Source organism: Eptatretus burgeri, chromosome 3 (assembly GCF_056783735.1).
Source record: "Eptatretus burgeri isolate ZD-2024b chromosome 3, Ebu_testis_v1, whole genome shotgun sequence".
Taxonomy (NCBI): domain Eukaryota; kingdom Metazoa; phylum Chordata; class Myxini; order Myxiniformes; family Myxinidae; genus Eptatretus; species Eptatretus burgeri.
In genome coordinates this window covers 71,879,098-71,896,383 of record NC_140963.1, presented here as the reverse complement: position 1 = coordinate 71,896,383, position 17,286 = coordinate 71,879,098, and the positions used below count along the sequence as shown (strand labels likewise).

Here is a 17,286-nt window from a genome sequence, read left to right as displayed (position 1 = left end):
AGCCTTGGTGCTGCCGAAGCAGTCTCCTTGGCTTTTGGGCACAATCCTGGACGGGTCACCACTCCGAGACAGGATACCAGCAAGCTGGCACTCATTTTGCCGACCTCAGGACGACAGGCAGATTCAACCCCACCTGGTATTACTTCAACAGCCGAGTGGGATTTGAACTCAGGATCCTAGTATCCCAAGCCAACAACAGGCATAGCAAACATCACTCCATCTACAAGGGTGCAAAAACAGATCCGATCAACTACAGACCAGTGAGTTTACTTCTAATTATAAGCAAAGTCATGGAATAAATAACTGCTGCTGATGTCAATTCTTCACTGTTTTGAAACAGCCAGATCTTTGGCCATCAGTTTGAATTTGTCCTGCTCCCAACCCTGAACATGACTGCTTGTATCTCAGCAATGTTTGGAGGCCCTCAATCTCAAACATGAGGTTCAGACTGTCGTTGACTTGGACATATCATTGGATAGTCTGTCAACTGGTTTGCCACGCTCTTTGCCTGTAGCATCCAAGGCTGCCTTAGTTGCTGGATTTTTGACTTCCTCGGCTGATGCAGTCAATGTGTTGCTGTCAATGGAACCCTCTCTCCCCCTCTCCCAGTTTAGGCTGGAGTTTCCCCAAAGCAGTGTTGGGTCCAGTTTTGTTCCTCACCAAAATAAATGACCTCTCTCATTCTCTGGAAATACTTGCTTCCATTTTGCAGAAAGCACCACATTGCTTGGCAGACTGCAACTGCATCGCTCTCAGGCCTAAGTCACATTTGCCACGGCGGCCGTGGGGTCTCCAAAATCTACGGCCACTAGCAATTATACGGCGGCTGCAGTATTTCCACGGTCACACAATGTCGCAGTCACATATGTTTTTATATTTCGGGGAGCCGGACAGCGTATTTACAAATTGTGGAGATCGAAAACGTGGGGGTGCCGTACGGTCTTTGATTTCATGTCGCACGGTGACCTAAGGGCGTTCCTGCGGCGGCCATATAATTTTCAAGGCAGACGCAAGGTGCCCGCAAGGCGAACGCAAGGCGACCGCAGGGGGGCCCTAAGCCGAACGTGCGGCCAGACGGACGGTAACGAATGGGTTATTTTTTTTTTTACCAGTTCTTTTGTTTCGGCTTGTCAAATTGCTACGGCGAACGTAGAAATGAAAAAAGTTGTAACTCCGCGCTATAATTCCATGGCGACCTTACGACCTGTAAAATATAGCCAAACGGCGTAGGGCCACCCTGAGGCCACCGCAGAAACTCTGCGGCCGCCGCACGTTTCTGTCAATTCAGAGGGCGTACGGCCGCCGTATCCTCGCCGTAGAGCAAATGTGACTTAGGCCTCAGCTGATCTAGAATTTATTTGAATCTGGAATGATAAATGGAACATATCCTTCAATGCTGGAAAATCTCACTGCCTGCCACTCCAGAAGGATCATAAAACGAACCCACCTTGTCTATTTCCAGAGGTTCGGTCATGACCATCAATCAGGACCTCTGCTGGGTCAACCACATAGCAAAGTGGCCTCCAAAGGCAGCCACAGACTGAGCATCCTGTCGATCGAAGTATTTCCATGGAAAATGAGTTGCAGAAGTATTTTACATAATTTTCAAAAAATGTATGCAGTGCATAAGGCAGGACAAAGAGGTACCTGATCATGGTTTAAGTATGTAATATTATTATGGTTGTGGGGGTGGTTAGATATTACCTGAGAACAGATAAAAATGTATATAGAGTAGCAGGGTATGTGTACGAGTCGCTAGCCCATCTCAATGTGATTAAGTAGGGAAACGTTAGCTTCAGGGTTGTCTTGTTTGAATGTGCACCATACAGGGGATGGTGTGCGGTAATAAGTAATTGTGGATTAAGGTTAAAGGAAGTTATACGTATAACCCCTTGTAATGTCCCACTGTGTGGGACTGGGTGACATTGGGGCTCTGCCAGGCAACGGAAGGGCTGGGGGTGGCAGAGCTATGGACGCTTCGAGGGGTGGAGTGTTGTCCAGAGAGAGCGAGGGGAGGAGCCTAAATCATGCGGGGTGAGGGTGGGGTGCATTTTGGAGGATCGTGAAGTCTGAGTAGAGCTGGCCTGTGGAAGATTATGGACTCTGAGAGGGAGATCGACTCTGTGGAGACCTCGTGAAGGAGATAATGTGCCAGGGAGGAAACTGTTCCTCTGTTCGTCCTGCCTGCCTGCCTTCTCATGTGCCTGCCTTGCCCCGTTCGTAGTCCCTATGTCCTGCCATATGCTTTCGTCTCTCCTTCCGTCCCCTTCATCACCTGCTCGTCGTCTCATACACTAGAGATAAGCCACCAAGTTCTTGTTCCCTTTCCCCATCTGTGATTGAATCTGGTGTGTGGCACCAGAGGTTTTATTTGTCATTGTATATCATTATTTATTATATCGATTCCATGTCCCCCCCCCCCTTTTCTTTCCCACCTCTACCCACCATCTCCATCATCCCTTGGTTCTTTTTATTCCTTTAGTTCAGGAATAAACCGTTTGTTTTATGAAAGCTTAAGGTTCTCGCCTTTCTCCTCACAACCACGTGTGCACGTAAATCCGCCATAATTGACAGTCCAAGGGAGAGAAAAGCCAGTTCTGTCCTATCCGTTCAGTGTTGGTCTTAATCGGTGTGGACATGACAATATCCATCCATTGGGACCATACTCTGTACAGAGCGTCGGTGCTGCTGAAGCAGTCTCCTGGGCTATTGGGCACAATTCTGGAAGGGTCACCACTCCGATGCAGGATACTCAAATGGCTCAATCATCCCAGCAAGCTGGTACTCATTTTGCTGACCTCGGAAGGATGACAAAACAGAGTCAACTCCACCTGGTATTAAATCAACGACCGACAGGGGCTCAAACTCAGGACCCTAACATCCCAAGCCAACCACCCTAACCGCTAAACCAACACCAGGTTTCATACCAAACCAGTCCATCAAGATTCGTCCGAATCCGTCTCTAACTTTTTGAGATATCATGCTCACAAACAAACAAGCAAACGAGAAAGATGTCGTCCAGAGCACAATTCTTGCAAAATCCTAAGAAATAATAGTTGCCATGGAAACAGCAATTTGTTAATTTGGAAACATTTGATGCCACCTAATAGGTGTTTTACATGTTTTGGATGACATTGACCTTGACCTTTGACTAATTTTGACCAGATTTAATACACATGTCCAAATAAGCTGTGTGAGTTTCAATCTGATATATTGAAAAATTCCTGAGGTTTGGCACACGACAAAAATTGCACTCCAAGTGCTCTGCAATGAGTTGTAATCATTTCTTCCAGAAGGTTATTTTTTCTGGCTAATATCATTTGAAAAGAATCTTCAATGAAAATATCAATGTGAAATCTACTGCAAAATATTAAAATTACATTGATACGGGATGGATCCAGTCCCACATAAGAAGCATCCGTTTTTTGGTGAGGGAAGGTTCTATACTTCCATAGGATTTGTATTTTTATGCAGCAATGATGCAGCTTTGTGCATTGCAGCATGTACAAGCTGCGAAAGTTTTATCATGTAATTTATTTGAGATAAGTGGCTGTTATTATGAGAGGGATCAGTTGCGGAAAGGCGGGGAGACCTGTGAAGGTGGGGCATTGGCTGACGTTGACCTATTGGAATCGGTCAGACTTACTGCTGTGAGTCACAATCTCCCAAGTGCATCACCTCTATCTTATCTTTGTGCAGGACCTCCTCCTCCCCCCACTGGCCAAAACCTGAGAGAGTTTCACTTCGCAACGGTTGTACAAAGCTTCATTTGCTTGAAATATCTTTCATCCCCATTTCAATCTCCTTTGTATGTCCATGTTTATCTGAGAGCCTCACCCTCCAGGTTGTCAATTTATCGGTACATGAGTAGAATTACATGAGTAATTTTGCCATTAAGTTTTTGGGGCCTTAGATTTCTTTTGGAGTTTTTAGTATTCATGGTTTTTCTTGTAAACTGATGCATTGTGCCATACTTTATATATAAACTGATTTATTAGCCCGTCCCCAAATAGCGGGAGAGGGGGCTTTGCAATTGTGTGTGTGTGTGTGTGTGTGTTTGTCCGGGCAGTAATGCTTTTACCATTTGAGCTTTTGCCATAAATTATCAACAAAACTTTATCATGAGAATATGGAGAAGACAAATGAATAATTTGATCAAAAGGTCAAAGGTCAGCATCACATCAAATCATCAATTTTCATCCGATTGTCTTGAAATTTGAGCAGGGTTTGCATATTGGATCACTGAAACCTATTGCTTTTGAGGTCAAAAGGTCATGGTCGCCTAAAATCATCTTTTTTGCCGTTTGTCATGTTTGTTTAGCATATGGAAGAAGACGAAGTCTGATTACAAAGCGGATGTGGATGGGCTTTGCACTTTCAGAAGCTTTCGAGTTGTTAATAAATTTGGGTGAAACTTCCTTCCTGTGATCCTGTGTAGAGGCCTCTAACAAATTCATTGGCAATACGAGCTGGTCTTGCCAGCTTCCCCTGTCTGCAAATATAGGCTCAGGATGGACACACAATAATAATCTATCTGTAATTCCAGCAATCTCTGTGTGTGTCTGTCTGTTTATCTGTCTGCGACCACCGTTTCTCGACGACCGCCGGTCCGATCTGATTGAAACTTGCCAGGAATATTGCCGGGGACCCGCGGATGTGCCTTTTCGAGGTTTGATATCGATCGGACGAGCGGTTCCCAAGTTACGGCCATTTTATTGCTTTTTCAGTGTTGAAAAGGTGTATATATGGCAGCTGAAGATGTCGTTCCACCTTCTCATGCCATTTTCCCCAAATTATTAATAACCAGACGACCACCGGTCCGATCCGATTGAAACTTGCCAGGAATATTGCCGGGGACCCGCGGATGTGCCTTTTTGAGGTTTGATATCAATCGGACGAGCGGTTCCCAAGTTACGGCCATGTATCTGTGAACCAATGACAGGACACGGTGCTCTTCTTCCTCTTTCGGCTTGCTCCCGTTCGGGGTCGCCACAGCGGATCAACCGTCTCCATTTCACTCGATCCTCCACATCTTCCATTGACACTCCAACCACCAGCATGTCCGCCCTCACCGCATCCATGAACTTCTTCTTTGGCCTTCCTCCTCTCCTCCTGCCTGGCGGCTCCATCTTCAACATCCTTCTCCCGATATACTCCGTTTCCCTCCTGTGCACATGTCCAAACCATCTCAATCTCGCCTCTCTCACTTTGTGTCCAAACCGTCCTACCTGCGCTGTCCCTCTAATATACTCATTTCTTATCCTATCCATCCTCGTCACTCCCAACGAGAATCGCAGCATCTTTAACTCTGCCACCTCCAGCTCCGCTTCCTGTCTTATTGTTAGTGCCACCGCCTCCAAACCATACAACATAGCTGGTTTCACTACCGTCTTATATACTTTCCCCTTCACTCTTGCAGCTACCCTTCTGTCACAAATCACTCCTGCAACTCTTCTCCACCCACTCCATCCTGCCTGCACTCTCTTTTTCACTTCTCTCCCACACTCTCCGTTACTTTGGACAGTTGATCCCAAGTATTTAAACCAATCCACCTTCCCCACCTCAACTCCTTGCAACCGCACCATACCACCACCCTCCCTCTCATTTACGCACATGTACTCCGTCTTACTCCTACTGACTATCATTCCCCTTCTTTCCAGTGCATACCTCCACCTCTCAAGGCTCGCTTCAACCTGCTCCCTACTCTCCCTACAGATCATGATGTCATCCGCGAATGACAGGACACGGTGCTATGACGTCACAATTAATGTTTGTCTCATTAAAAAAATTTTTTTGAAGGATTGACGTCACAATTCTTTTGTTTGGTATGACGTCACAATGGACACTGGGGACCTGGGTATGTGCCTTTTCAAAGTTTGATATTATATCGTTCTTCCTCATCCATTTCAGCTCTTTCCCAAGTGTCTCCCAAGGTTTGAAAGCTGTTCTTTCCCAAGGTTTGAATTAATTAATTAATTCCAAGGTTTGATTATTATTTAATTAATCTAATTATTTACTCCCAAGGTTTGATTAATTATGATTCAAATTATTAATTTATCCCAAGGTTTGAATTTCCCCGAGGGAAACAGCTGTTTCCCAAGGTTGAAATTAATCGTTGTGCTTGGTAGACATTTACCGAGAGAGGAGGGGGGGGAGTGAGGGGGCGAGAGAGAAGGGCGAGAGAGGGGAGTGAGAGGAGAGGGGAGTGAGGGGGGCAAGAGAGGGGAGGGAGAGAGGAGGGGAGACAGAGGAGGGGGAGAGAGGGGGGGAGAGAGGGGGGCGAGAGAGGAGAGGGGGTGGCAAGAGAGAGGAGGGGGAGAGAGGAAGGGGTGGCAAGAGAGAGGAGGGGGGAGAGAGGAAGGGGTGGCAAGAGAGGGGAGGGAGAGAGGAGGGGGAGAGAGGGGGGAGAGAGGCGGGGGGCAAGAGGGGAGAGAGGAGGGGGGAGAGAGTGGGGGGGGCCGTCACAATTCTTCTTCGTTTGATATGACGTCACAATTGATGCTGGGGACCTGATACTGCAGGCACGAAGCTGCACCTACGGGCCCGCACTCGTCCTATTAATTTGCAATTGGTCACTGGCTTTGACACCAATACAATTTTTTTATTACAGACCCTAGGCATCAAAAAGCTACATATAATCGAAGAAGCAGTTTCAAATGTAGCACTTCACCACCATTGGAGGATTTGAATTGCATCAGATGTGGCAATAAATGCGAATTGTTGCTCTCAGCTTGCCAGCTGGATGACTGAAGACGCCATTTGCATTTTTGCTTTTTCCATCCCTCCCCCGTTTAGAATCAAGTGTGGGCACGGGCAACTTGCTGGTATATCTAATCACACATCTCTGGGCAGCAGTTTGCAGTGACCTTGAGACACAGAGCTCTTATAAATGCGAGCTTTGATAGTCCCATTCTATTTTCCTCCAAAATGGCTTCATTTCGAGCCAAATGGCACCACGGAAGCAAATAAGCAACACAACCTTTATTAGGAATAAAATAATCTATTATTCACAGTAAATAAACAAAAAACCAAATGACAGAATAATAAATAAATCAACAACAATCACTACTTGTAATGCTCACAGCCAGCAGGGGAAATAAAACAATGGGGATGGAAGGAGGAAAAGAAAAATACAATAAAATAAAGAAAGAAAACAAAAGGAATGAGAGACAGACAGACAGACATAAGATGAGTAAGAACTGGGAATAGGAAATAGAGGGAGAGAGGTGTCTGTTGGGACCCAATGCTTCATGCAGAACTGCTGCAGTAGCAATGCCCCACACACACTGGCAGAGAAGCCTTGAGGGTGCCAAAATCATGCAAAATGGCCCAAGCCTTTACAGGAGAGAGAAGCCGAAAGGTGTTCAAGGCACACAAATCACTGTCGTGGTGGTATTGAAGCCTGATGTTGGCTAAATGGTAAGGGTGGTTGGCTTAATATCTTAAGGTCTTCAGTTCTAGTTCTGATCCGTTGAATTAACACAGTTGAATTCAAACTGTCATCCTTCCGAGGTCAGTAAAATGAGTACCAGCTTACTACTACTACTGGTAACACAGGGCACTGCATCAGTGGCACAACCATGCCTCCAAAAAATGATGCAATCAGCAGCCAGAGTCTGCACACAAAATATTAAGTGGTGGTATGGTCTCATCAGCACAGGCAGGAGACCCTGAAGGGTATCGGCAGCATATAAAATGGTGGTTTATGCTGTGGTGAAGCTCCAATGGCATTGGTGAAATGTTAAACTGCACTGAAATTGCATATTTGAGAAGAAAATAAATGACACTGACATAGCATTTGGGTAATGTGCAGGATTGTGTGTATGTTCTTGTCCTCCACAACCACCAACTCCAAAAGATGGTTGTGACCCCTCCATTACCCTGTCTGTAACCCTAAATGCCAACTCTGAGTCTCATACCAGAATTCTGACGATTTGCCTTAATTCTCTCACTAAATTCTCTCCCAACTCCTCAACCGTCTTGGGCAAGTCCCTTTAATCATCTCGACCAAATATTACACCTCTAATCCCCATTTGAACTAAATCGCCAACCATAGCGGACACATGAAAAATGCATATTAAAACATCCAACCCGCCCCGGGTTGGTAGTCTGGAATAAATTAATAACGGACGACAAAATAAAATACTATTTGTTGGCCATCAACTACTTACCCTGTATGGCCAAATAACATCATATTTATATTCTTCATTGAATTATCATAAGACAAGTAGTACATATAATTTAACTAACTATACATACGAAAACCAATTTTCGTTATGATACATGTTCGTTGAAGCACATTTTAGTAATGTTTATACTAGAACCTTCACTTTGGAAAAAAAAAGCAACAGTCAATTAGGTCAAAGCATTACATTTGTGTGGTCAATAATTCAGGGAAGGCGGTGGTGGGTGGGAGGTTTAATATTTGTGATGTTAGTGTGTGTTTAATTCTCGCCAAGTGTTTAATGCGATATTCAAGAGTTCAAAATTTTACTAAATGTGCGTGAGGTTGGGAAACTATTTTAATCAATGAAAGGTTTTGTTGAATTGGTCATTTTATTTTCCGTTGAAACTTTGAAAAAAAACTTTTAATGTCCCAAGTACTCTTGGGGATAGGGGGTTTCGAGTACTTTATTTAGTGGAAGGATCTGTAATTTAATAACACTGTAATTGCAAAGGATCAGGAGTGGCAGTCACAGGGAAAAAAAAATTGCAAGGGATTTGTGGTACAAATAAATTGAGACAATATTATACTGAAAATAGTATCAAACTTCCACCATATTTGCGTATTTGAGAGATCGCCTGGATATCCTCTTTAGGGTAGTATACGCTTGTATGGTGCTCCCTCCTGTGTGCATTCCACACTCGTATCACATTTGTCAAATCCAAGAACTTACAGTTTGTTGATGAGAGAACCAATGACTAACTCACCAACAACGAATAACAATTTTGGAGTTGGGATGAGAAGACAAAATTCATTATTTATGTTATAGGACGAGATAGAAACACCTTTATATTATCATTTACTCTGCAATATTCCAATGTTGATCCAGAGCATCTTTACTTTAAATAATAAGATTGCTGTCATCGTGTTATATAAATTTGCTTGTCTTTATTGGATATGCATGCTCTTTCAGAAGCGATGGTGTATTAAAATAAAAAAAGCAAATTCCTATTGCTAGTCTTCAATAACAAGTGAAGGATTGCAGTTTAGGAATCCATCTTTTGTGGGTATAAAAAAAATCTAGAAATAAAAGTAAGGAGAAAGAAAAAAAAATAAATAAAGGTGATAAATCCACTGTTGCAATTTTGGTTTAAAACTGGTACAGAATTGAATAAATAAATAAAAAACAATGAGAATTTGGTGAACTTACTTTTAAGTAGAAAAAGAAATTTATTACATGAGGCTACGGTATATTTTACATCATTCCATGTAAACAGCCTGTACACTCTCTTATTAAAGCAATTAAAGAGCAGGAAGAGTAAAAATATAGGATCAACATCAGGCGTCTGGGAAGAAGAAATTTAAACTATACATAGTGGGCAGGTGTTCAAACTGTCACGGCCTCTTTCATGAAGAGTTGGCGAATTTAAATTGGCAACATGAAACAATTTTTTTTAAATCTTTCCCAAATCCGCTTCAATTGTATCTTTCTCGACTTGCCAAAGTCGTGATCTATGGCATATGCAAGGCTGCCATCATACCTGGATTTCTGCAACTCCACTCTTTACTCCTCTTTTTCCCGTTTGTAGAACTGCCTTCCAAAGATTGTTCAGTTGCACTCTTCCCCCCAAGACTTTAAGCAAGTGGTGTACCACCACAACATGTCACTCACTATCCCTCATCACATCTTTTCTACTGCATTATCTACCTCACTCAACTCTCATACTTATAAGTTTACTGTTTCATTCTCTTCTCTCTCCCCTTTTGTTACCTCATATCCTTGATTGTTGTATCCAACTGTGATCTGACTGCCCCAACTGTCACTATGTTCAGCCAGTTTGCAAAATAATTGGGCCAAAAACCTTTCCTGGTCATCTCCACAATGTGGAAATAATTGGGGCTGATCAAGTAGTAGTATCTTTAGTAACAGTAAAACATCAAGCCCAAAATTAAAACCTCTAGTTATTTGTTTTTACCACATTAAAAACTTTGCTCTTGACCTACAAGGAAGTGTTAATTTGTCCAAAACACCCCGTATGGCCAACACATGCTTCAAAGTCAACAATCCGTACTTGACTCTTAAATGACGTCTGGGAAACTTGGAATGGGAACAAAAATGCCACCCATCAACTAAGAACTAAATAAGAAACTGAGCAAGAAGTTTAAGATCAACAATTTAAATTAATTGGTTAATTAACAGGAAAACAACCCAGAAACAAAGCATATTAGCACAGAACAATCAACATTTCTGTAGCTTTTTGCAAGAAGTTATAAATTAAAATATGACTGAAACAACCGCTTTAATAACACTGAGAGTACATCTAATTATTACTGGGAAGAGTAAAATCTGCTGATTCACCAAGGAGGACACCAATCTTTAAAATTACAATATTAACACGACTCATTTTCTCTCCACTCCCACATTCTGTACATATGGGCCAAGGCTGCAGGAATCTTGGCTCTATATTGGGGTGAGTGGGGGAGATGGTGGTAAACTGTGCAGTGCAAGTGCAGGTGGTGGGCGTTGGAGAGGATGTGTGAGAGTGCGGCAAACAGCCCCACAGATGCACACAGAAGGTGTAACAGTTGTCAGGTCTTCAGCCTCCTGCACTACACAGTGGCACTGCCAGTCAGAGCGACCAACTTGCAAAGGGTCCTAAAATTAGGGAGAAAGATCTTAGCAAGAAGAGGGTAAACTATAATTTCAGGTATAATTACATAAAGCACAGAACGGATACAAAAACAAACATACCATTGAAGGTAGTCGAGTTTCACTGGTGAGATACACGAGGTCAAAGAAAAAGTAAGGAGATGATACCAACATCTGGAGAGAAGAAAAGTGATCTGGGTCAAACAAGTTTAAAACCAAGGATGCTAAAAAAATTCAATCTTTGTATCGGTCAATGTTTATCAGATGGCAAACTGATACACCAAGATATGTGAACCGCAGCGAGAAAGATTGAGGAAAAATGTTGCATAATGCTGTCAACAATGAGTCGGATGTGTGGAAAACAGCATGCAGTTTATTCAAATAAAGTATAACGTGAAGAACAGCTATTTCACAGATGATAAAGATAGGGTGCTAATCAGGTGGAATGGGAAGGTGGGGGAGTGGGAATTGGGAGAGGGTATGCCTCTATCAAATTGCCTGGGAAGAATCCTGTTTTCAGTCATTGGTAAAAAAAAAAACTATCAATATTTTCAGGTTTAGTAAATGCTGAAGTATCACCTGTGTAGCTGGAGAGAGGACGAGTGGGAGGACCGGTGGCTGACAGAGGATGCATACAGCTCGAACCACAAATGGTGGTGGTAGGTCAGTTACAGCCTCAATCTCTGGAAGTTCACATCGCTCTGATCTACAGCCACAATCAATCAAATTTGGGCACAACATTTTTAAAATTCCATGCAGATAATCTCATGACAATGTAATTTGGGTTTTGAAATGCATGTCAGCAATCCAAAGTGGAAAATCCCCAACACAACTAAATGGGCACTCAATGAGAAGACACAGAACAGAAAAGGAATGTAATGAAATACAGTGATGGAAACTATTCCACCTTGAGAAGGACTTACATCAGTTGAAGAAGAGCATCCAGAGCTAAGATTAGGTCAAGCAGAAACAATCCATCACACATTTTAGTACATTTAGATTGAGATCTCAAAACAAGCCAACAAAACAATGTGCATACCTTCAAAATGCTTTAAATAAGAACACGTGAATGAACAAACAAATAATATGGATACATGAAACAAATGAACCAGCAAAAAAATAAAAAAATACTGTGTTTAAAAAACAACGAATGATGAAACAAATGAATGATCAAAAAAACATCAAGAGTTAAATGAATAAATAAATAAATAATGGTGATAAATACCTAAATGGAGGACTTAACGAAAGCAAAAGGATACAAATCCGATTGTCACCTTCCCCACTCCCTCTTATGTCTTCGCCAGACAAGAAGCGATGCACTTCCAGGGGGTCAGAACTTGGGCCGCATACCTGAGCAACAACAGGGAAAGGCATTTCTGAAACATTTGTGTATCACCTTTAATCAGCAATACCATCATGTGAAAACTAAACGCAGCAATATTTAAAGAACTACATCGTTTGATCAAATAAGTGTGCCTCTCGCATATTACCAGCAATTTGACAGCTAACAACCTTAAGCACTTCCATTTGCAAACATGTTTTAAAAAGACACATTACAGTAATATGGGAAAAGCAATTGAAATATTTGATCAATACGATAGTTAGAATGATTAAGGCAGTAATATTGTACCCAGGTTGGAGTATCGGCGAGTAGAATGAGGGAGTATGTATGTTCAGAGTTTATCCGGTTTTTGGTTTTCAGGAACATCTCCACGGCTCTCTGGATGGCATGCCACCAGTCACACATTCTCCTGCAATACAAGTCAACAATGACAATTAACAGTATCCTGCTGGACTGAAGCAGCATTCTAAGCTTTATGATTTACCTTGTACGCATTTACCTTGCACGTTTAAAGGTTATCGTACAGTGAATCACGTCCACTTCAAAATCTTTTGCACCTCTCAAATGCTTTTGTTTGATGAACTTGCATCACCAAATTGTACAGCTTATCTCGTGTAGATTTCAGCTGATGTGTTTATCTTATTAAATATGCACACACCCATGCTATTTTCAGGAAACGATTGAGTGAAAAAACCTTAATGTTTGGGGATGGATAATTTTACAAACAACTTTTTGTTTGGCTAAGGAAAAATAGAATTTGGCTGCACATTTTCAGATCAAATTAGCCAAATTGTTAATACATTTTTTTGTGCAGCTTAAACCCTGTGTTGGAAATACCAAGAATACTTTGTGCAGCTGAGTTCACTTCAAGCAAATGTTACCAGATGCTGCCATCAACACTCCACAAACTTCCAGTGATGCATTTGTTTGATGATTACCTCGATAACAAAAAGTGCACATTAATCTATAACCACCCACCACCCCCATAGCTAGATATTTCACTGCAGTGACGTGTGGAGTTTACCCGACTATTAAATTATCTAAAAACTGGTCTGTATAATGTAATGTTCAGATAAGTTAACACAGATATCTAAAAGTACAAATTAAAATTATATGGTAAAAGACAGAAGGAAAGAAAAATAATAATAAAAAGAAACTTCCGGTTCGGGGTTTAGCGCACAAGAACGACTGATTGGCTCACGCTCCGACCAGTTCATCTCAGCTAAGTTCCCCGGACCAGATACGTTGTGTTTTACTGTTTCATTTTTATTGCTGGTTTGCTGTTCGTGTTTGTCATCAAATTTTCTGTCCCAAACAATTTTGTTGAATCGTTTAATTTATGTCTCGAGTTAAATCAGGCCAACCTGATGAGAGTCAAGTGTGCTTCCATCCATTTTTTTTCCTCATTTTCACTCCTTTTATCCCATGTGTTGTTACTTCTGAAACCTCAGCTCAATCTATTTCCCCCTCCTCTCTCAAAAATAACATCATCATATCTCTCCTTCTTCACTTGGAACCCTCTCCTCCCCCCCTCCCCCCCAAAAAAACCAACAACCAACAACATCGGAAAAAAATCCAAACTCTTATTTCAATGCTCAGTTACTCATTTCCCCGTCCCTTCTTTTCAATATCCCCAAACTGAATCTTCATTGAATGAAACATTTCTCTTCTGTAAAAGCTCTTCATAATGTTAAAATATACCTATCAGAGATGGGGAATCCCCCGCCATTGAACCAGTCAGCCATCTTGGATCCGGCCATGCCCAAAATCAATAGGGTTCTTCCTTTTCAGGTGGTACATGTGACCCAAATTTCAAATCGATATGGCGAACAGTTTATGAGTTATCGCACTCACAGCTATAAATGTTGACGCCCAGCCAGCCGGACGGACAGACAGACAGACAGACGGACGACCCGGGTGACAACAATATCCCCCTTCCGCCACGCGGCGGGGGATAAAAAACAACAACAAAAAAAAACACTTCCAAAATGTATTTAAAAATTCCAAATACAAAAAGAAAGGCATCACAGCTTTTCATGAAACCTTTACAAGGTTTCCACAAACCACAAAGCACAAAACTTTGCCACAACACCATTTCCTCTCAAAAAGTTTAGCATTCTCACGACTTGAGAAATGATCATATTATAGCCAAAGTCTTGCTGCAACAAACCCTTTGAAAATTGTTAAGCAAACTTGTTAAGCATCAATTAACAAGTGGACACCAAAGCCCTTCCAAGTATCCAGCAAGCTTTGGTAAAAAAACTTGGAAGTGAGCCAAAATGAATCTGTTCTAGGTCAATCAAAAAAAAGATGCCTGGTAATATTATAATCCTGTTTAACAAAAAATGCGCAAAGGAGCGCCATGGCAGCTGTTCAGTGAACAGCAGTTTTTGCACAGTTTGCAGACGAAAAGCCATGACTCGGCCGGTGATATCCACAACACCGTAACCACCCTCTTTCCGGGGCTGTGTAGTACAGCAGGCCGAAGCCAGTGGTAGCCACTCCAAAATAATTTTACCAATGCTCACTGGGTGGCAAGGATTAGTCCTTTGGGTGGCTGCAAGGCAATAACTTTGTGCCATAACCTCACTGTTATTAAGTTATTGATAACAAGGGTGTGTTCTCTATAAGACAGAGACCTAAGTAGTCCTTCCATTGTTTTTAAACAGCATGTAATCTGTTCTAACACATCTTCATAATTATTCAATTTGATCCAGATTACCAAGATAGACTGAGAAATTTAACCCCATCAAAATTTCCAGACTACTTTTGTGGAAGTGAAGGTGGCGTTATTAAGGAGAGATTATTATTATGACCACCTGGAGGGGCTGTACTTTTACTCCAATTTACCTCACTCGAGGAGGCTGCGGATAAATTTTCCAAGCAACGTTGCAAGACAGACACTGTTTGGACCTCTAATTGAAATGCAAACATCGGCAGTGTAGGCTGTCAGCACAAATTTTGGGCCTTCTCCAACTCTCTTATCTTGGAACATTGGCTGCCTGATAGAGGACAAGAGTGGTTCAAGGTCAATTACATATAACAACCCTGAAAGAGGACAGCCTTCACAAGTACCTCGTTGAAAAGCAAATGGGGGGAAATAACCTGTTATTAACATTCATCATGCAATAGCTTATCTGGGCCCTGGACAAATGTTGAAACCCAAATTTGGTAGTGCATTCTGAATGGTAGGTCTGGAGAAGCAGATTTTTGAAGGGTTTCATGCATTTTTACGGATAATTGACTAAGTCGGCCATTTTGATACTTCCGGTGACGTGATCGGCATGACTTCTGCAATTTAACATTACTACCCTGGCCTAATCCATCCATCCATTGAGACCATACTCTGTGCAGAGCATTGGTGCTGCCTAAGCAGTCTCTTTGGCTATTGGGCACAATCCTGGATGGGTCGTCACTCTGACACAGGATACCAGCTAGCTGGCACTCATTTTGCCGACCTCGGAAGGATGACAGGCAGAGTCAACTCCACCTGGTATTAATTCAACAGGCGAGTGGGATTTGAACTCAGGATCCTCAGATCCCAAGCCCACCACCCTAACTATTAAGCCAACACCAGGCATCTGGCCTAATGTTGTAACCCAAATTTGGTAGCATTATGACTGGTGGGTCTGGAGAAGAAGATTTTGGAGAAAATTTGCACGGCCGCCATTTTGACACACTTCTTGTCAAGTGATCGGCACGGCCTCCACAATTTAGCATGAGGACCTTGTTCTAAAGTTGGAACCAAAATTTGGTAGAATTCTGACTGGTGGGTCTAGAGAAGAAGATTTTGGAAGTAATTCATGCGATTTTCACAAAAATTGATCAAGTCGACCATTTTGACACACTTCTGGTCATGTGATCAGCATGACCTTTGCAATTTAACATCCCTACCCTGGTGCAATGTTGTAATAAACCCAAATTTGGTAGTATTCTGACTGTTGAGTCTGGAGAAGATTTTGAAGGAATTTAATGTCTGTCATTTTGACCTACTTAAAGTCACATGACTGGAAAGAGCTTTGCAATTGCCATTGCCAGACAGGAGCGGAACCTTGCTGCCAAATGTCAGTGATATCGGCCAAGCGATTTGGCCGTAGAAGTCAAAAGAGGACATGGACGGACAGACAGACAGATGGACAGTCGGACGGTGCACGATTACAATACCTCATCTGAAATTCCAATTCCAGATAGGCTAAAAATCAGCCACCTCATGCTTGACTTTGGATATCGGCGAAACATCGAGAGTCTGGTACTTCTTTATCGGGCACACTAAGGCCAAAAAAAGACAAAAGACAAGAAGGCAATGCCAGGCCAATGGGGCTTGGTCCTCAAGGACGTCACAGAGAAGTTTGCTGAGGACATCGGCAACAGGTATATGAGTACCCTCAGGTACTTTTTGGACGGTACTTACTCAAGATATCTCACCAAGTAAGGGGAAATGTCCATTGGGCGAGGGAGGGGTGGGGGAGGGGGTGATCGGTATAATCCCACAACAATCAGGGCATGACCAGTTGGTCAAAAACACCATTGCCTGACACCCTGATAATTTAACACAAGAGTAGTGGTAGTGAGAGTTGCATGACTGACATTGGATGGAACGCATCCTCATGTTGACAAGCTTGCATTTGGAGCATTGGGGTGTATTGACCAAAGTAACCATGCTGGGAACTAGTTCAATTCTGGAGCTTAAATCTTGTCACTTGGCTTAGTCTAAGAGATTATCACGCTTATGGCATGTACGGAAATGAAATAAAGCCACGAATGCCAGTGTCCCTGGGAATTTATAAGCATTGCCATGTATTCAGCGTTTCGTAGGTATCGATAATATGAGTGAGGAGAGTGAAAAAAACCAAAAACTATTGTTAAGAAATAATTGCACCATGTTTCAAGTCAAGGCATGGTTGAGCAAGCCAAAAAAACATGACAGCTTCAGACCCCAGCAAGGGAACCCAGGATATGCTTCAAGACCTCAGAGAGTAAGGTGGCTGAGTTTGCACCTGTTAAAGGATATAATTAAATAAGGCCGTTAATTGTCTTCAAAAGGGATGTTTTAATTAACTGAAACACCAAATTTTCATTCATGCACTTCCTTGGAGATCCCTTGGTATGCAAGGAAAGTTTTAGGATGAA

At 42.4% G+C, this 17,286-nt stretch overlaps 1 protein-coding gene across 2 annotated transcripts in view; it reads right to left on the bottom strand.

Annotated features, from left to right (window-relative positions):
* Positions 1-6,966: 6,966 nt before the first annotated feature.
* The window catches only part of BABAM1 (BRISC and BRCA1 A complex member 1), a 52,652-nt gene continuing 42,332 nt past the window's right edge, over positions 6,967-17,286 (bottom strand). Inside the window, exons 3-8 of one of the 2 annotated variants that reach the window (XM_085873922.1) lie at positions 12,445-12,565; positions 12,074-12,164; positions 11,738-11,762; positions 11,394-11,520; positions 10,917-10,988; positions 6,967-10,820 (exon numbers count right to left, since the gene is read on the bottom strand). In XM_085873922.1, coding sequence (XP_085730048.1) covers positions 10,626-10,820; positions 10,917-10,988; positions 11,394-11,520; positions 11,738-11,762; positions 12,074-12,164; positions 12,445-12,565 — 631 coding nt within the window. In that variant the 3' untranslated portion in view covers positions 6,967-10,625. Of the gene's footprint in view, positions 10,821-10,916; positions 10,989-11,393; positions 11,521-11,737; positions 11,763-12,039; positions 12,165-12,444; positions 12,566-17,286 lie in introns of both variants that reach the window. The other variant, XM_085873921.1, reaches the window with a different exon arrangement.